Source organism: Rhododendron vialii, chromosome 8a (assembly GCF_030253575.1).
Source record: "Rhododendron vialii isolate Sample 1 chromosome 8a, ASM3025357v1".
NCBI classification, from domain to species: Eukaryota; Viridiplantae; Streptophyta; class Magnoliopsida; order Ericales; family Ericaceae; genus Rhododendron; species Rhododendron vialii.
The window spans coordinates 34,511,817-34,531,783 of NC_080564.1; the positions used below are offsets into that span (position 1 = coordinate 34,511,817).

General features: G+C 38.8%; 3 protein-coding genes across 5 annotated transcripts in view; 1 reads left to right on the forward strand and 2 right to left on the reverse strand.

Annotated features, from left to right (window-relative positions):
• Positions 1 to 29: 29 nt before the first annotated feature.
• On the reverse strand, positions 30 to 10,691 carry LOC131335777 (aminopeptidase M1-like). 3 transcript variants are annotated; one of them, XM_058371278.1, is made up of 19 exons: positions 10,313 to 10,689; positions 9,621 to 9,766; positions 9,076 to 9,178; positions 8,236 to 8,422; positions 8,058 to 8,151; positions 5,774 to 5,927; positions 5,447 to 5,551; positions 5,233 to 5,349; positions 4,942 to 5,055; positions 4,504 to 4,686; positions 4,069 to 4,387; positions 3,578 to 3,699; positions 3,409 to 3,506; positions 2,813 to 2,990; positions 2,616 to 2,730; positions 2,409 to 2,476; positions 2,242 to 2,319; positions 1,678 to 1,755; positions 30 to 538 (listed from the first exon to the last, which is right to left on the reverse strand). In XM_058371278.1, the coding sequence occupies exons 1-19, from the start codon at positions 10,538 to 10,540 to the stop codon at positions 356 to 358; spliced, it is 2,670 nt and encodes an 889-aa protein (XP_058227261.1). In that variant the 5' UTR covers positions 10,541 to 10,689; the 3' UTR covers positions 30 to 355. The 3 variants fall into 3 exon arrangements, 2 of the variants coding, with proteins under 2 accessions (XP_058227261.1, XP_058227262.1); XM_058371279.1 differs by lacking the exon at positions 30 to 538 and adding an exon at positions 710 to 769 and having other exon boundaries at positions 10,313 to 10,691; XR_009202625.1 differs by lacking the exon at positions 2,409 to 2,476 and having other exon boundaries at positions 477 to 538; positions 10,313 to 10,691.
• Positions 10,692 to 12,011: 1,320 nt separating this feature from the next.
• LOC131335779 (threonine synthase, chloroplastic-like) lies at positions 12,012 to 14,981 on the reverse strand. The gene is made up of 2 exons (XM_058371280.1): positions 14,204 to 14,981; positions 12,012 to 13,190 (listed from the first exon to the last, which is right to left on the reverse strand). Exons 1-2 carry the CDS (start codon positions 14,864 to 14,866, stop codon positions 12,249 to 12,251), a joined length of 1,605 nt encoding a protein of 534 aa, XP_058227263.1. The 5' UTR covers positions 14,867 to 14,981; the 3' UTR covers positions 12,012 to 12,248.
• A 2,046-nt stretch (positions 14,982 to 17,027) lies between these two features.
• Positions 17,028 to 19,967, forward strand: part of LOC131335780 (midasin-like) — a 38,697-nt gene continuing 35,757 nt past the window's right edge. Inside the window, exons 1-7 of the mRNA XM_058371281.1 lie at positions 17,028 to 17,089; positions 17,306 to 17,475; positions 17,666 to 18,003; positions 18,156 to 18,240; positions 18,577 to 18,854; positions 19,083 to 19,292; positions 19,567 to 19,736. Coding sequence (XP_058227264.1) covers positions 17,371 to 17,475; positions 17,666 to 18,003; positions 18,156 to 18,240; positions 18,577 to 18,854; positions 19,083 to 19,292; positions 19,567 to 19,736 — 1,186 coding nt within the window. The 5' untranslated portion in view covers positions 17,028 to 17,089; positions 17,306 to 17,370. The remainder of the gene's footprint in view (positions 17,090 to 17,305; positions 17,476 to 17,665; positions 18,004 to 18,155; positions 18,241 to 18,576; positions 18,855 to 19,082; positions 19,293 to 19,566; positions 19,737 to 19,967) is intronic.

A 19,967-nucleotide genomic window follows, 5' to 3' on the forward strand; every position in this document is an offset into this window, starting at 1 on the left:
GATCAATTTTCAATATTTGCCATGTTGGGTAGTTTGGGAAAAAGATTTGTTCCAAATCATAAAAGGTTCCAACAAACAGTACAGAATGGCAATGGAGGACTAGATCAGCTGGAGTAGTAGTTGCAATGACCTAGAATTATGTTTGACACATCTTGCCTACTCCATAACCTTCCGTATATGATACAAGAGCAGCAGTACATAAAATATGATACAAGCCAATAGAGTACGTGCTAATTAGTGCTAATTAGTGGCTACGGGAGAGTTCGTCTCACGACAAAAACCCTCAGGTAGCCCTTAATTAACGTGCTAGATGTGAATGTGATTGCCTTAATTTATCGTTGAAGCTATCATCGGGTCAACCGATGCAAGCTAATCCCCTCACCAGCTCCTTGATAGATTCTTCTTGTTTTATGCTTTCAACCCACCTCGCTTTAATTCTGACTTGCTCAATGCTTTGCTTCAAGTTCATAGCAAATGAAGCAGTCTCGCGGCTAGCAAAAAATGCCTCAACTTCATCTGCCATCTCATGGCTGGAGAACTGAAGGAGACAAAACAAAACAAAACAAAACCAATCCAATCTCAAAAACCAACACGAACATGGTGATTTTGGTGCCTTTTTTTTTTTTTTCTTTTTCTGATCGGCAAATTTTTTTTATTAATCTCTGCAAAATTACAAAGATTAAAAGGACAAGGACACGAACATGGTGATTTTGGTGCCTATTGATCGCACCCTCACGTTGCAGTGGCAATGTCATTTTGCAATTCTGCCCTTTTATCAGTTAAGTCGCATGTTTTGTGTTATAGAGAAATGGAGAGGAAGATTGTATTGCTTGATGTAAAACTGGTTCAATGGTTACACATAAATTATAAATACATATAGAAGTAGACATGATAGTAAATTCAAGAATGGGAATTGTGATGGAAGATGGGCTAATACAGACACGTAAAGACCTATATTAACATTTTGGATCAGCCAGCCATAGTCCTACATTTTATTTAGATGCCTGAGTTTGAGTCTGCCCTCAGCAAACTGCAGCTTTTCCTTAACCTATCGTTAACAAAAAGCCCTACATGTTTCATCTGTAGTCATCAAAATACTAACTTACTAAGCATATGATATACATGTCCGCTACGTTAAAGCTCATTACACAACGTCCAAATTTGTACGAATGACATTTTTGAACTCCATTTGGGTATGCCGAGGGTGACTGTGAAATCAATGATGAGCTTGAGTATCCAACTGAATCCTCCACTTCTCAAGCTGATCTTCTCCATTTATTATCCATTTTTTTGTGGGGTTGGTAGTAGGGGTAGAAAGGTGGTTCTACAATGTCGTCACATTTCGTACTTGCTATACTAAATCTTCCTCTGGTGTGTCAATAGGTCAGGCATGTTCAATAAAACAAGAAATGTATGTCAACAATGTTTAGAACCTAGAAGCCCCTACTTTATTCTTAATATTAGTACATCACCACCAATCAACGTTAACTAGTCTTCAAACCAACTCAAGTCCCAGTTTCTAGAAATTAGACGGGATAAAAATGGTTTATCGACCTTCAACTGGCCTACCTCTGAGCTGCAAGAAACTGCTTGAATTGGAACCAAAAAATGGCAATCATGGCATACAGATGCGGAAAATTTGCATTTGTTACTACTCAGTTGAGATCAGTTACTTACAGGTGTAACAATATTTCTAATGAAATAGTGAAGAGTCATATCAGCACCACATTTTGCAAGGATTAGATCCCAGTTCTCCTGCATTCATTAACAAAGATGTACAAGTCCATGAACCATAAAATTTCAGCAGATAAATCACTCACTACCAGCAATGTGAGGTGGTTAAACTATATCATTTTCGTGTAGAATAGCAAGTGTTTGAACAATAACTCACTAAGGTACACTTTTTATTGAATGCTCTTTCGCCCCAGTTTAACAGGTAAAAGACCTAGTCATTATGAATCGTTGATGCACGTTTACATAGTGGTTTGTCTAGAGAGTGAAGATATGCTTCCGTTTGTTCCTATATCTGTGCGATTACTCCACTGAAACAAAACTCTGGGATTCTTTTCATAAATAATTGTAAGTTGGAAACTTTGGACTTAAACTGTGGCTTCCTGAGGTTTTTTCATGACTTTTCCCGAGAACGTTGTCGAATTTTCAGTAATTTTGAGAGTAAAACATTCGTATGGACTATTATTCAATTGTTATCTTGAACCTATAGCTCTGTTTCCATGTACATACCTTTAACCATCTCCATGCTGTCTCACGCCCTTCCAAGCTTATCCCTAATAACACATACATAGTGTCCTGACAACGGACCTGAAAGGACAAAGTGGTAAATTCAGTACCTAGGATACTGGAACATAGATATACAGTTTCCTGAAACTGTTGGTTAGAAACTGTAATACCTTGTCAGATATCATAAAATTCAGAACCTCCAAAACTATATCGGGTTCTGGACAAGATGCGAGACAACCTGTCCAACGTTAAAAAAAAAAATGCAAGACATAAAACCCTGTATCTATACCTGGTTCGAAGCAGATTACTCGACCTATCAAATGATGAAAAGAAAATTCCAAATACTGCATTATGGCTCATATCTAGTTAAAACTTACGCAGAACCCGGGCCTTCTCTTGCACTGCTTGAGCTTCCTTGTATATGGTTAGTAACGCTTCAAACCCATTCCTATTGCTGGTATTGGTATTCCTCATTACAGCACGGAACGCAGCCTTTGGAACAAATAACAGTGGTATCAGTGCTTGAAGTCTTCAAAAAATACAAAGAATGACTAATGATCGGTTTGGCGTTTACCCTTCTACAGTCAACCGGAAGAAGTGGAGTGTTTCGATCATCCAAGTATGCTTGAAAGCGCTTCATTGCTTCATCAATAGTTCTAGAATGGCCCAGGTTAACTAAAGCCATCAAAACTCTTTCCCTCATCATTGCACTCATATGGTTCTCTCCCTGGATGGGTTCCCAACCTAACTTTCTGCACATGATAAATAAGCAAATATAACGTCAACCTTGAGAAGCTCAAAATCTCTCTTGGTATGGCTATCCTTTAGGTTAAGCCCATAAAAGGTGTAGAGTTTTCATATAGCTTAACATTGTTCACGCATGTTTGAAAAAACTACCATAGACCATGGAGGTCTTGATTTTCCTTATATTAGACGGCAATCCAGTTTCCTCAAGACTTCTCATCAAATGCAGTAAAGTGAGGTACCCAAAGATTTAACTTTAGCAGGGGCCTAGACCCCAAATCCAGGCACTTGGGCTGTAAATCATGAATCGTATACTCTTAAAGTAAGGATAGCAAAAAGATAGAGGATTCAAACCTCCTGTGACAAGTTGGTAAGTTGAAATGAATAAGCATAGAAGCATGTTTAGTCAGATACGAGTCTTCTTACTCAGCAGAGAAAAGGAGGAGTCCGATGAAAAACTGTTTCATATCATTCGATAAACTTGGTAGAGCATCACTTGAGATCTTTTCAACACTAGAACATATCTGTCATGTAGATCAACTTAAATTTCTGCAAGTCCATTATAAATTCTATTCAAAGGAAAGTAAACATCTACCTCTATTAGTCTTGATAACACGGTATAATCGAGCTCCTTTCTGTACACATTCATCAAGGAAAGCAAAGATGACAGTGAAACTTGGCAAGCCTCGCAAAGAGCATACGTATCATCCAAAATGCCTGAAAAAGATTGACAAAGAAAGTTATGCTTGGTTTAGTGTTATACTATACAAAATGAGAGAGCCAAAAAGAAAGGAATCCGCATGCAGTCAAGAGTGTACATAGATAATAAACTTATAAACCTAACAGCTTCATCAGCACTGCATTATTAGGCAGAAAAAAATGTATATACACATAAAGTGACTCCAAAAGCAAATCAATGCACTTGGGAAATAAGAGAAAACTCAAATTTGCTTAATGTGCTTTGCTTTTTATTTGTGGGGTTAGGCAGCCAACAATGACTCAATCAGGGAGAGAGGGCTCAAAGGCAAATACAAATATTCCTGCCCACTAGTATATAAAAAGGCTATAATAAAATAAAGTACGCACCAAATCTGTCTGATGAGGAGAAGCAATTGTCCTCTATGGCTTTCCTCAGTTGAGTAGTGAGGTTGTGATCATACTTTACCCTATAAAACCCGGTCTGCCCAGTATTTAATTTGACCCAAAACTTTTCACTGAGTTTCTCCTGATTCTTCTCAAATGAACTTGAGTTTCCATCACAAGAATGATACAGTCCAGATACATCCAGTTTGCCATGTTTTGTCTCTAGAAGAAAATTCTTCCTCTTGTTGCATGAACCAAGTGACATAGTAATAGGAACAATCCAGCAATCATCAGAGTGAATATCAGAATACACAAATTGTGACTGCCATTTACAAGGGAAAACATCAGAATTCCTTGCTAGACAATGGATAAAGATCAATTCCCATTTGATTCTTGATCAGATAATAAAAAGTAATAACAGCAAAAAATCAAGAAAACCTGTTCGAATTCCAAGTTACAATCTTTGTATTTAACAGAGATAACAGGGTAGCCCTTCTTCTTTGTCCATGTGTCCATCAGTGTGTTCACTTGGACACCAGATTCTTCCGAAAGGATACTCCACAGGTCTTCTGTCTTCGTGTTTTTCCAAGCATAGTTCTTCATGTATGAACTTAAAGATTTCTGTTTTTGACAAATTAAGACATTTAGATAACACAACTCAGCGATCTCATCCCCACCACATATTAACTAGCAAATAGTTGGACTTCAAAGACTATTTAAGGCATCTCTTATTTAAAGTTTAATATGCAGACCACACCTTCGTGAAAACATGAAAATGGCATTTGAGTATGCATTTCATAGACCCAGACAGAATGCACATAATTGACATTGACTGATTACAGATAGTTTGTGGACAACTTTATAAAAGGAACCCACCTGGAATACATCATACCCAAGATAATCCATTAGCATTCGGATAACAGCAGAACCCTTTTCATAGCTTATGGAATCAAACACTTCAAGAACGGAACGGGCATGATGTATTTCCACCTGCAAAGATATGCTTACAAGCATCATGGACAGAGCTGGATCTCATAGTGCTTTTCAAGACTTCAAATTTGTTGAAATGCTATTTCTCCAAGTTAACTCCATTACCATAACCACATAAAGGGTGATTCAGTAATCATGAGCAGGTGATGAAACAGATGCAAGGGAACATATTTGTACCTCAATTGGGTGAGAGCTTTCTAATGCATCCATCTGTAACCCCCCAGCAGTTACATCAAGAAATTGAGTCCAAATTTCCCACTCAGGAAATAAGCTGTCGGTGGCTAAATAACTTACCTGGACACGTAATATTTGGAGAGGGAACCTCAGTTATGACACCATATCAAAGAAAATGCCTATAAAGAAGCCATGAAGTAAAGAGAATAAAAATTACCCATGTTGCAAAACCCTCATTAAGCCATAAATGAGTCCACCATTCCATTGTTACCAGGTTGCCAAACCATTGATGTGCAACTTCATGGGTGGTAACAATTGCAAGCTGGCAGCATAAAAAGATTCGATAAGGAAAGGGTTTTAGATAAAGTATGAGGGGAATGAACATAGATTATCAAGTGCAAAAATCAGGACAGGCATTGCCCCTCCATCATCAATGTAAAACATTGTTGGAGGATAACGGTAATTTTTTTCTTTCCTCTTGATATCCATAGAGTTATCAAAATAGAAGACTCTAATGCAGTTTTCAGTCACAATTATTACTTGCCCTCTGTTTGTTGACAGCCGCAGAATGCATATCATCGAGGAGCATCTCTGTTTCACGATAGACGATCAAACCATAATTCTCCATAGCCCCACCAGAAAAATCAGGGACGGCAACCATATCCAGCTTAGGAAGAGTGTAAGGCATGGAAAAGTACCTAAACAGTAATCAGGATTAACAACTCAAATTAGCAGTGGCCAGTGGGGTAAGGCATAGATAGCTTGGGGTTCCGTTTCAACGGTTGGGTTAGTTTACCAAAAAAAATATACAAATTTCAAACATGAAAAATGTACGGTGGAATCTGGAAATGGAACCGGACAAAGATTGTTTCTAATTTCAAGTCCTAGGTTGTTTGAGGTTACGTCCTATAATCAGTTGGTCAACTAGATTGTGATAGGTGCTTAAATGTACCCATTTAGGCCCCTAAGTTATATTATTTGTTTAGCCTTTTTATCTTATTACTTGGTGGGTATTGATGTGGTTCTTGTGTTTGCAGGTTTTTTGGACCTCTAGACGTGAAATGAGGCTTATAAAATGCATTTGGAGGGTCATCATGTATGTGGGAGTTTTGGGAAGTGATCCGGAAATGATCGAGTAAAGCCAACCATTACACAATGTGGAAATATAAAAGATTGGCAAGAGAGCGAATGGTTTCAATGGAGGGTCCACTTGCAACCATGATTTCACTCCAAAGACTACGATTCTCCATATTGGTTTCCATTAGCTTTTAGCACTTTGAAGTACCTTTTCCACAGTATGAAATAGGGGTTGATTCGAGTTATAACGAAGGAACCATGAGCATTCTACCGACAGTGCGCAAACCCAACATGCTGATGGTAGAAAGGTCATTCTTCTCAAAGTACAAAGCATATGGATGTAAAATCAGTTGGGTTTGAAAGTGGACTCATAGAGCTTTCAAATGGTTCAAGAATCGCATCATTCCAAGTTTGGATGAAGCCGGGACAAGTCCGTGAAGTTGGGTCCTGTAACCAGCATTTCCATCTGAGGCGTTTTTGGAGGCCCAAACTTAGTAAAACTCAACCCTAATATCATTTGAGGGTTATGAACTTGTGGAGGAGGTTAGAAGAGCAAGAATATAAGGGTTTTCGTGGCATTCTTTACCAAAACCTCCATGGATCCCACTCCCATGGCCGGCTAAACTCCTCCCTAAGGCGTACCTGAAGCTCATCCTCCGAGTAACTTTATTTATGCAGTGATTTTAGGTTTTCTATTCGGATTTTGGTTGCATGACTCAAAAGATTTTATCAAGTCGTTAATTCTTTCCATAAATCATTTCAATCGTTTGTGTTTGTTCTTCTATATTTCATACACGGCCATACTTTTATACGGTCTTGGGTAGAACTCAACCCCCAAAACTAACTATTAAAGTGAGGGTGCCCTCACACTTATATACTTCACATTAGTTTGGTAACCAAGCGCTGTGGAATTTCGCTTCACACCCTCACTCGGCAGCACCTGTTGCGTGAAGGGTAGAGACACACACTTTACCCATCCCTGTACCCAGGTTTGATACCATGTTACACGGTCTTACATAGAACTCAACCCAAAAAGATAGTTATTGAAGTGGGGGTGCCCTCAACCCCTCACACTTGTATACTTCAAATTAATTTGGTACCCAAGCCATGTGGGATTCCGCTTCACACATACAACAGGTTTAATTGTTTTGTGATAACCGGTTGAGATGGACGGATGGACTACACTATGTAAGATGCATAGTGCCGATGAGACTATCCATGCTGATTTGATATAGTTTGTACTAGTAAGAGGATTCGTAATAAGTGGACATAGTCCATGCTGATTGGTGATTCATAAATAATCAGTAGGAGATATCGCTAGGGCTTGCAATCCTATGATATCCGGGTTGATTCGAATAGTTGACCTATAATCAAAACATATTTAGGTTACGAGGGGAATAGTGGATTCGAAACCCTAGGCCTTTCTCCCATCAACTCTTTAACGTTCTTAAGTCTTAATTACAGTTCAATAAGTTTAAAAAAACCAACAATCAATCTTTTTTCCGAATTAATTTAGGTATTAATTGGAATTTTCCTGACTAAGCCTAATAATCCCTCATCCCTAGGAAGTGATACTCAGAATACTTGTCACTGTTCGTTTGAGTGATAGTAATTATTCTGTTTTAAATCATTAGAACGGTAAAACAACAATCAGATTGCGAACTGATTCCACACAACAATACAAGTTTCTGATGACGGTTCACGTGATCCCATGATCCAAACATTGAATTACTTGAACAGTAACTACTTACTTCTTAAATAGATCAAGTGACTTGACTGCAACATTTAAGGCAAATCTTCCTTTATCAGACTCGCCAACAGGACAGTATGCACGAACCTTGATTCCTAGATGAGAAGTTGGAGAAACTATGAGACAGAAACAAAAACTAGTTAAAACAAAAGAAATAAGCATTTAATTTGTATGCACACCATCAGCTGTTGAGTCTTCTATGTAATCAAATGAACCAATCACAACAGCCACCACATATGTTGACATGATGGGTGATTCTTCAAAAGAAACTGTTTTTATCTGCCCATTAAGCTCTTCATGAATAACTGGCATATTAGACAATGCAGTCAACTCAGATGGAACTTCCATTGTTATTTTGAAGGTGGCCTGTCGAACACACAGTCAAAAAGGTTTAAGAATCATGCTGATACATGCCAGTTTAACCGTATCAAAACATGCTGATACATGAAGTTCCACTCAGACTCACATTTCATTGATGAGGGTAATGGATAATCCCTTAAAGCACAAGCAGAGGCTATGCTGCTGCAACACGGTAGATTATTGGAAATCTACCCATTCATTAATTTTTTGTTAGGATTTTGGTCAATTTAATCAAGTACCAAAATTTGGTATTACAAGCAACACTTGAGCAACAGATAATTACGTCTTTTGTGCAACACTTAAGTATGCTGCACAAATCGGGCTAAATAGTTGACAATGCTTTGCCAATGGCCATAAACAAAACTTTTGTGAGTCTACATTATCGATTTATACAATAGGCAGCCATATGGCAGATCATATGTTCTCAAACACTATCACGTTGATTACATCATCAGTGTCAATTTCCTTTCCTATCGTTGGAAGATTGTAGAATTTCTCCGTAACAGATCCACAGAGCAACACCATTAACATCAATGAAACAGGTAGCAAGTATGATAAAAGAGAAACTATTTGTAAATTGATTTGATATTTATGAAGAGATTTGATTTTACGTACATAAAGCAAAGCTAGTTTGCAACATTAGAAAAAAGATAACAAACCTTGAGGGCAGGTTCATCCCAGCAAGGAAAGCATCGTCGTGCATCCACCGCTTCAAACTGAGTCACCGCCATATTCTTCTTAACTCCTCCATCCATGTAAGTACTGTAAGACTAACTTCATGGTCACAAAAGGTGCTCTGGAATATCTAAGAACTATAAAGAATTCATCTTCCATTACTAACTATTTTGCTCAATTTAGCTGTGTTACCATTCATACTTCCTTTTTCACCTTTGCACTTTTTTTTTTCTTATCTTCACTCATGTGAACTCACAATAATGCACTTCCATGACAAGTAATAGGGTAATGTGTAACTTCACACTATTAAAGACCAAAACTAAAAGAGAGACGATATAAACAAACAGAGTGCAAAAATCACTACCCTACAAGGAGAGTGTGAAGATCACTACCCTTTTCTTGATTAGAGCCACCACAAGATAGTAGTGACACACATTTTTCAGCTTTACTCGGGTTTTCTCAAGAATCAAACAAAGGGAAAAGAAATTATCAGACCGAAAAGAAAGAAAGAACGAAAAGTAAAGAGTACCCTTTGTAGAATCCCCTCATGTGTTCATTAAGGACACCGGAAAAGCTAATCCACAGTACTCCATCCTCTACCCTAAGAGCCTCATCAAAAACCAATATCAGCATCTCATCCTCGCCTTCCAACACCACATCCGACGGAACCAATTTCTGCACATCAACAAAAACCCATTTGATACAACCATGAGATCAGTGTTTGTGATCATGACAAATAGGGATGATAAACGAATCAAGCTACTCGAGTTTGAGCTCGTGTTCTGTCCTTTAAAACTCTTTCAAATCAGTTTGGTACCTAAACAAACTAAGCTTAAATATTTTCTTTGAAGCTCGTTAAACCAAGCTCGAACAAGTTATTACTCGGCTTGTTTGGTTTATGATGTACACCCTCCGTCCCGTACATAATTTTTCGAGTTTTTCCGCACCAAATTAAAAATTAGTTCTATAATTTGGTGCGAAAAGATTCAAAATAAATTGACATCTTTTCGTAAAGACTATAAAAATTGGGAATTCAAGCTACTCGATATTGGTTCACATCCAGCTCGGTTTAACCTCGTTCGAGATTATATTTTGAAGCCCGATAAACAAACTAAGTTCGAACATGTTTTGAAGCCCGATAAATTTTCAAACCTAGGTTGAACAACTCCCTGTTCGGCTTGTTATCACCCCTAACTACAAACAGTTGGTGGGTACTCTCACCTGGTTATGGGAGTTGGTGAAGGAGACTTGGTTGACGACGAGTTCCAATGCGTTCAAGACGAGGAATTTGGTGGATTGTAAGATGGAGAGTTCGATTCGTACGGTACCGGAAAAGGTACAAGACGAGAGGTCTGGGTTTAGAGCGAGGTCGTAGCGTTTAGGGACTGCGAATTTCGGTAGCCTGGTTTGGCCTTTGAATTGCTCAATTCTCTGCTCCTCCACCTCCATGCCCTCTCTCTCTCTCTCTCTCTCTCTCTGAGTGACTGAAGAAGAGGAGAGAGAAGAATTGTGGGAGTGGAATTTTGAAGTGATCGGAGTGAGTGCGGACCAGTCACCTTGATTGATGGGCTGAAATAATACAGTTTTGGAATTCCAGAAAATGACGGTTGTAGTAAGATCGTTTTAGAAAGGAAAAGAAAGTCTTCGCACGCATTTGAACAGTTGAGTTGGCTGTTTTTGGACTTGTCCTCTCGCTTGTCCCTTTCAGTCCGGCCCGTTTAGGGTCCATTTCAGGGATCGAAATCGGCCCATTTCTAGATTTTTTTTTTGTGTGTGTCTGTTTCAATGATCGAAACTGTTCGTTTTATATAGATGCCGTCAGGAATATTAATCAAGTCGAAAGTCATTTTGATGGGATATTGATTGATTAATGTGTTCTCAAAACACATTTTACCGAAAGAACAATGAGTTGTGATCGAGTATATGAGTATTTTTGAAATCCACTCTTCTTTTAAAAAAATGCCAATCAATAAATGAGTAACATAATTTTTGATGTTGCTTACGGTTTAGACCGTATCTTAAAGTGAATGATCTCTATCATTGAAATGAGTCCTAAAAGAATCCGCAAAATGAGATGAGATAAACTGGACCGCACAATCCCTTTGAGGGACTCGAGAGGATCCGAACCCGTTTGTCCCTACTACTCTTGAAGGTTCAAAGCAAAAGTTCTAATAGTACCTTCTTCAAGACTCCAACCATTCTCCCAAGTAACATAATGGGGAAAAGATGAATCATCTAAACGGCGAATCGGAAGCAACTTCAAGCGCCCCTCGAGGAAACATCAATCAACAATGTTAGATTGTTAGTTTACATAATCACTCCGCATGATGGGCATATTCAACGACCTTAACAGCGTCTTTGGCTACACTAGCAAGAAAAGAAAGGAAAGGAATGTAGTCTCTCTTATCAGTGAGAAAAGAAAAGAAAAGAGTGGTTTTTCACATTGTCAAACAAATAACCGTGAGAAATCAAACTCTCTCCCTCCCATTCCGGCGACCAAACTCTCTCTCTCATCTATGGCGACCAAATCAAAGGTTCAAAACGCAGTTTTGATCACAGAAGTAGCTTTGCCTTGACAAGACGAAGACAACGGTGCAAGTACGACGACGATCCGATGAGAGGGTGGACCGCACGCGCTGTTGGAAGTCAACGACGATCCGTTAGTCCTCCCTTTCTCACAGAATCGCGCCACTTATGGTGAGAAACAAAACTAGGCTTGTAAGGGGTTCTGCTCTCCCACCGTTTCTCACCCTCTCCCACCTCTTTGATCATCCAAACGTGCGAGAGAATTGGTTTCCCTGAAATCGCGCAATCCAAACGGGCTGTAACTTTATCATCATCAAGCACACCCATCCGACGAGATGATCAACATGTAAAAAAAAATCCTACTAGAACGTTACATGTGAAGTAGATGAGCAACTTGCAACCAAAAGCAATCCCCAACTTTTATTATCCATCGCTAGGGAAAATGAAATCCACTTCTAATGGCAAAACTGCCTTACAAGTTACAAATAATCCTCTAGCCCACAAAACAGTAAACTCTCAAAGCTAATCCTACAAAAGGAATGTCAACTTGACAAAAGCAAATGATATGACAACATTTAGAGCAAAACCAACAAGGGAAAAGAAGCAAGCCTTACAATGCTCTAAAAGAAGTTCAAATCTTCGAATCTTTGCTCAACAAGTATTTTTTAAGAACATCCATGACAGACCCGAAATCTGCGTTCACTTGCACTGGTGGATTAGCATACCGGCAAGCCATGTCTGATATCTCCTTCGAATGGTAATCAATCTTAGACTGTGTAAACTTCAATCCATGAGCCGTGCTCACCACCACAGTCCGATCTGTGGGGCCAATAACCCCACTATTCCTAAGCTTAAATAATGCCGTCAGTGCAACCCCAGTATGGGGGCATATAAACATGCCAGTTGAATCTGCTTGAGCCATGGCATCCATCAATTCTTCTTCTGTGGCTTCCTCAACAATTCCATTTGAATTCTTTAAAGCAAAAACAGCTCTGTCTATAGAAACTGGATCGCCAATCTGTATGGCAGATGCAAAAGTAGTATTAGCCTTGACGGCTTTGAAATCCTTCCAACCAGACTTGTAATGGAGATAGAGTGGATTGGCATTCGCAGCTTGGGCGCAAACAAGACGCGGAATCCTATCAACCAGACCTAATTCCCTGCACATGTGAAAACCTTTGTAGAAAGCATATATATTCCCAAGGTTTCCACCAGGAACAATCACCCAATCAGGAACTTCCCAATCAAACTGCTGCAAAATCTCAATCGCAGCCGTTTTCTGACCTTCAAGCCTCAAACTGTTTAAAGAATTTGCCAAGTAAATTGGCAATTCAGCTGTAACTTCCCTAATCAACTGCATGCACCCATCAAAGTCTGTATCAATGCTCAAAACAAAAGCCCCATTCGCAATCGGTTGCACCAACTGCGCAATTGAAATCCTATTCGCAGGAAGAAAAACAATCGACGGGATCCCAGCAGAAGCACAGTAGGCGGAAAGCGCCGCTGAGGTGTCTCCGGTGGATGCACAACCGACTCCAACAACAGGACGATTCATTTTCCTCAAACGATTCACCTGCAACAATAGAAATCCTCTTCAGTGTGTCATTTTGGGAAGCATGGGAATGGAAACACTTCAGAAAAATTCCAAAAGACAAAAAAGAAAATGAAAGCCACTATAAATGCTTAGAAACGTGAACTAGAACTTTGCTAAGTGCACAAATACCTACTAACTAATAATCAAACATGGATATGCAAATTACTCACCAATTTCAAAAATGAACAGCTACAAGATCAAAAGGAAGATGTACTTGTGTAATGAAAATGGTCTTTGCAGAGTATATCGTTCAAATCCTTGTTTGGTAAAACTTTTGGGAGGAAAAACAAAACCTTTGCTATTCCATCTAACGATAAAAGCCAAAGTTTTTGTTCGTTTGTCGATACCAATACAGTCATGCCCACATCTTCGAAGCTACCACCTACTGGTGCGGCTAATGACATAGTGCCCAAAAGTAATATATGACCAAACATATTCAAACATATAGATTGATTCACTAATCTAGGACCAAACGAACAAGTAGAAGATCAATAAGTAAACGTTAGTTTCGAACAAAAATTGTGTGCGTTGTACACAAAATTCAAAGATTGTCTTGACACGAATTTTGTGATTCATTTTACTATTTGTCCATTGAAAGGACTAAATTCTCGATATTAAGGAAACGGTCTTGTAGCCATAAAAGTTGGAAATTCTGTTTCCGTCCACCGGTATCACAAATATACCTACTAACCAATGATCTAACATGCATAGACATACAAATTATTCACTTATACCTAAAAATGAACTATAAGATCAAAATGTACATGTGCTTATGGAATCAAAATGGTTTTTTTTTTTAATAACTCAGGTGGTCCGGGGCCAACTTATGCGCACCCACCATCGACTAGCGGGGGCTTCACTAAAAAGCCAAGACAAAGCCCTCTATGGACAACCCCAAAGGAGTTGTTTTGAGACAACTTCTGGAATAAATTACCAAGATTTAGCTATTCCATAGAAGTGATAAAAGTAGCAAATTTTGTTTCTTTATTCACCTGAGATACCAACACAGTCATGCCCAGATCTTTAAAACTCCCCGTATGGCTAATCCCACAGTGCTTGACCCACAAATCATTCATCCCCAGAAACTGCTTCCCAAACCGCTCCGCCCAAAACAAGTTGGAATTCCCCTCAAACGCGCTGATGATATCATCGCCATCAATCTCCGGCAAAACCCACTCCTTCTTCGACCACACCCCGGACCCGTACGGCCACGTGGTCTTCCCCACGCGCGAGTCGAACAGGTTCTTCCAGTACTCCCCATCGTACCGTTTCAGGGCGTCCATGTCGTGCTGGACGTCCAGGAGGCCGCCGGATCGGCTGCGGTAGACGATCTCGTCGAGGGAGTAGGATTCGGTGGAGGGTGCAGGGGAGGTGTTGAAGGGGACGTACTTGGCGGAGAAACCTTGGAGGTTGTGGGTGGAGCTGTGGCGGCGGGCTTCGTCGCGGATATTGACGTCGGCGGGGCGGCGGTGCTTGAGGGGAGGTGAGGAGGGATCGGGTGAGGCGGATGCTTTAAGTGGTGTTGGGATGGGGTCGGGTGAGGTGGAGGATTTGATGGGGAGGAAAGGGAGGGTGGATCTGGGGGAGTGGAGGGTGGGGGTGGGGTTAGGGTGGAGAGGGAAAGGGGAGGAGTGGAGGAGTGAAGGAGGAGACATTGGAGAGAGAGAGAGAGAGATAGGATGGGGGAATTCTGGAACGGCGACGCTAGGTGGATGTACCAGTGGGCCGTTGGGTTCGTTGTAGGGTTTTGATTTTTGAGAAGGTCTGCCTCACGGAGGGGTGGGTTTGAACCAATTTTTGTCTTTGTTTACTTTTTTTTGGGTATTTTGGAGGTGTTTGAGAGCCAACTTTTTGGCTTTTCATTTTTCACTTTTTGTCTTTTTGACTTTTGGAATTATGATCAGAATGTATTTTGTATTTAGTAGAGTGTTTAGATGATATGTGCAGAATGCATTTTGCAGTAGGAATAGTGTTTGAAAGATATGAAATGAGAATAAATTATGAATTGATTTTTTACTATGTTGCCCCCGGTTATTAATAATGGTGTATATTGTATATAAATAATGTTTGGGCTCAATTTATTTAAAATTTAATTTCGAAATTCTGCCCCCGATCATGATTCATGAACCGGTGTCCCTCGTTTTTATTTTTAATTATATTTTTATTATTTCAATTATTGTTTGTTGTTACTTTTCCAAAACCATGGCAAAAATGGGAATTATCCAAAAAGAGAGAGGGTAGCCTTGTCTTTTAGGCATGGCTGAATTCAAAAATGTGAAAATGGAAATCCAAAAAGCCCCTATTTCCAGATTTTCTATTTTGTTGTAGAAACAAGAATTTGCAAAATCCATTTTACCTAAAATCCATTTTCCCTCTTCCTCCCAAAATCCAAAAATGGGAATTGAAAAATGTAAAACCATACCTCCCAAACACCCCCTTACTATAAGTTTTGCGCTAGTTTTGGACCAATAATTTTTTTATCTTATTAATTTGTTCCGATAAGAGATTTTAAAATAATAAAAAATTATAATCAATATTTATAATTTTTTTTGGATAAAAATAAAAAAAGTTGAAAAGTCACAAAAATAAGTCAAAAAAATTTAAATTTGATCATAATTTTTTAACTTTTTAGTTTTTCGATTACTCCGCCAAGAAAAATAAATAATTTAAAAAAAATTGAAGCAAAATTAACAAATACGAATTTTTTTTTAATAAAGACATACTAATAAGTCATTTTAACTTATTAGTCTGAAACCATCCTAAGTTTTATTTTGATCCCCTGAATTATCACTACTCTTCGTATTTGATTCTTTAAGTGTACTAATTAAAAGTTATTGAATCCTCAAACTTTTCCAATCGACATCCTCTTAGCCTAATTTTGGATTCTCAATCTAGCTACTTGTTCAACTACGACGACTGTTATATTATTGGAGACATCAATGAGGCTCATTATCGTCATTCGATCTGATGGTTACAATGAATTTTTTTCTCAACAATTATGAATTGCTTTTATACCATGTAAATGTGAACAAGATGTTGGGAAAAACTATAGGAGTACTCTTTTATTTTTTATGATACGGTTAAGAACATTTTTACGTAAGCTTATTTCTCTTTGTACTTTGTGAAGGAAAAATAAGTCTGTTTAGCCCCTTTAGCTCCGTAGAAAAACTCGGTTTAGATTAATGATAAAAGGTTTTCCCAACGAATAATATGGGTTTTCTGATCAATAGTTGCTTACTTATTCAAAATAACAAGTGTATACCAATTTAAACATAACAAGGATTCAATAAATCTAATTGGCAGATTTGAGACCAAGAAGTAAAAAGATAGAATAGTCGATGGGATAAAAGTAAAATTTTACCGCTCAGGTATAGGTTGTTTGTACGTGAGATCCCGTTCCATTAATAATTTATTTCATTTTTTATATTTTTTTGATTTTGTCCTTGTTCGATTTTTTTCGCGTTTGTTATTTTTACGCCTCACTTTTTTACGTTTTCGATTCATCAAAATATTTTAAAAAGGAAAAAATAAAAAAAATTTCCTAAAAGTCTTATTGAAAGTGTGTTGTTGTTGTGGAATTATTTGTTAGATACGCGGTGGCGGCCAGATACCCCTTTTAGGCGGCGACATGGTTGGAACTGGAAGACACACATTACGTGGTTAATAGTACTAACTTTAGAAGTTCTATGGAGTGAATATTCAATATGACAAAACTATAGGGAAATATTTGTTAATCGAAGAATATAAAGTATAAACCAATGTCAGCCCTAAAACCTCCCCAAAACCCTCGCTTCTTTAAACCCTTCCTCTATTTTTTCTCTACAATCTTTATAAACCGAACAAAGGTACCAGCTCCGGCAACGGCTACCGTCGCATCTGTTCGTCTCTCTCTCTCTCTCTCTCTCTCTCTCTCTCTCTCTCTCTCTTTCTGGTCTTCTGTTTGTCTGTCTGTCTTTCTATTTGTTGTTTTTTATTGGCACTTTCGATGCTTATTAAACATGCAGTAATGCTTTTAGAAGTACCAAACCCTTGTTTCTAGTATTTTTTTTGGGAGCCTGAAGCGGTGGCTAATGGTTTTCTATGCTTCTACCCAGGACCTGAAGTATTTAACGCTCTGAAAATTGGGAGAAACTTATTAAGTTATCGTGGTGAGGTTATAATGGCGGTTTACCGAAGTTCTCGTCTTGAATTCGAGTTTGAGAGGTTTCTCTCTCGGTGTCCCAAACTTGCATCTGTTCCAAGGCTCACTTCGCTCTTAAAAGAGGTATTGGGGTCTCATCACTTCCTCTTTGTAAGAGATTGATTTTACGGAAATCTATTCACGCCCTAAGGTAATGCATAAAAGGTGTATGGATATCCGAGAAAAGTGTATCAATATTGGTGAGGTGTATTATCCACGGCCTATTTGTTTAGCAAGGCATTGTTTTTACAGTAAGCAAATGTTGTACACGCAGGGACACTCGCTGACAGAGGAAGAAGTGATAAATTCGGTAGCTGAGATTTTTCTGAACCCGAACTACACAATTCCATTATTGGGTTGTTTTCGTTTTATCGCTCAGAAGATTGTGGATAGGGCTGTGGCGTTGCTTCGCCTGGTGCCTGATTTGACATCCAATTCTGATGTACCCATGGTGGAATCCGAAGAAAATGAAATCCTTAGAGAAACTGGAAATTTGGATGATGTGGTTGGAGTTATTGACGTGTATATTAGAAGTGGGAGGACCTTAGTTCTTCATGAGCTTGCTTGTCTGGCCTTTTGTCGGGCTCTGGATTTGGCACCTTTTCTGTTGGGGTAGGTTTCTTTTTATGAGGTGTTTCTGAATTTATTTTGCAGAGAAGAAGTTGATGTGATTTACTGCAGGAGTCTTGAATATCTTACATGCACAAGCACATTTCTGTAATTACTTTTGTTAACTGCGGCATTATTATTATTATTTTTTGCAGGTCTGTGCTGAGCTATTTTAAATTTGCTCCTCCTCCTTTTGAACGGACTATTGCGAGAAAATCTATTTCTGAGTTATCTGTAAAGGTATCATAGTTGTGTTTCTGCTCTGATTGTGATTAGAATGATTTTTCTCTTCCCTACCAGGACAAAAGAAATGCCTCTTTTCGTATCCATGCCTTATTTTTTTACTTTTTGTCATATATTTTAAAGTTGCTGGCATATCTTATTGTCTTCACTTCTACTGTTATAAAAGCCGAGCAACTGAAGTCTAAGTTTTTAATTGAACTTGTTCAAAGTCATTTGTTTCTGCAGTTAGATTCAAATTGCAACTGCTTCTATTTTCCTTTATTCACTCAATTCAGTTCCCCTTTTGACTGGTTTTGGATCTTTGCCCCTCATTGATTACGTTTTTGTTTTCAGACTGGAACCCAATATTTATTAAATGTTATCCGAGCATCATACCGCCTCCTCTTGGCACGACCTGAAGTTTTTGCCACACTTTGGGACTGGTCCTGTTTTTTAGACCTTGGGCTGCAATCTGCAGATCTTGACCCAGGTGGTGATGCTGAGTTGTATAAGAATGTTTCAGACATGAAGTGGTGTGGGATACAGATCCTGTCTGTAGTTCTCAAAATAGGTGATAGAGCAACCTGCAACATTGGTCTTGGGCCGGAAGAAGCTTTTGCATGTTTATTGCGGTTTGCCTCTACTTGTTTTCTTGCTAGGATGCAATTTCATTCTTTGAAGCTATGCTGTGTTGAAGAATATGTTGAGGATTTGTTGAGGGAAGTATACCTTGGGAGTCCTCTACCTTTTCCTTTCCATCAACAAATGCCTTCACAAATCCTTGATCCAAAGTACATTCTCAGTGATTTGCAGTGTTTCTTTTTCTTTTTTTAAGCTTTTGTTTGTGTTGGCTTTTGCAGCTGGCAGGAATTCTGTCAGGACGTGTCATTAGAGAAAGCTGGCTGGTATCTTGAACCACTTTCGCATGAGGCGTCCCCTTCTGCTGACGGAAACAATAATATCAGTCAAGAAAATAAACTTTGGACTTCTGCTCCTGCTTTTGCAGCTCCTTCCTCGTCATTGTTTCCTGAGATTGGGCCATCACATGGGAATAGAAGCTTGGCTTCACGGTACATGTTACTGAAGTTGAACGTTCAGTTTTGTAGTTTTGCCAAGTCATGCTATTTGTAGTTTGTTGTTAATGGGTGTTTTATGCAGATGACAAAGTAGTGAGCCTGTGACAGTGTCTCTTTGTAGATGGGTGGTGTGGGTTAGACTAGTTAATGACTCACCACCACCCATCTCGAAATAATAAAGATAACATTTTCGTGTTTCATAATTTCTGCAGTTTAATTTGGCTGCATATTATGCTGTCTTAACCTTGGCTCTTTCAATTATCTTCAGGACTGTGACATCCAATCGACATGCTTTTTTCTTGACGTCTACTATGAAGAAAAGTTTTGAGATAGTTCAGTTGGCAGTGGACCAAAAGTGGCCTGTTCTTCTTTATGGCCCTCCTGGTGCGGGGAAAACAAAACTAATCAACAAATTATCTTCGGATAGTGGAAGTCAGGGTATGTATTTATACCTCAGGTTTTTTTCCCCGGTTATGGTGGCTGGAACTCGCTAATTGTGGGTACCGGTGGGAGAGGGAGAGAACCCTTAGTTACTCTTTTTCCAATTCGATGCACATTGCTTCTCTCTTCACCTCCACTTAAGTTATCTTTTTTGGTATACCATGATTATGGTGGACCTTGGTACACCTCCACCTTTAAGCGTATAATGTCAGAGGTTAAATATTTTTT

What these genes read in the sequence shown, in the direction of transcription:
- LOC131335777 (XM_058371278.1), bottom strand. Translation starts at nt 10,540, where the DNA reads ATGGAGGTGGAGGAGCAGAGAATTGAGCAATTCAAAGGCCAAACCAGG. An exon ending in TCACTTGATCTATTTAAGAA is followed by an intron (nt 5,928 to 8,057) that starts GTAAGTAGTTAC and finishes ATTACTGTTTAG; the next exon opens with GTACTTTTCCATGCCTTACA. An exon ending in CAGCATGGAGATGGTTAAAG is followed by an intron (nt 1,756 to 2,241) that starts GTATGTACATGG and finishes TAATGAATGCAG; the next exon opens with GAGAACTGGGATCTAATCCT.
- LOC131335779 (XM_058371280.1), bottom strand. Translation starts at nt 14,866, where the DNA reads ATGTCTCCTCCTTCACTCCTCCACTCCTCCCCTTTCCCTCTCCACCCT. An exon ending in TGACTGTGTTGGTATCTCAG is followed by an intron (nt 13,191 to 14,203) that starts GTGAATAAAGAA and finishes CTATTGTTGCAG; the next exon opens with GTGAATCGTTTGAGGAAAAT.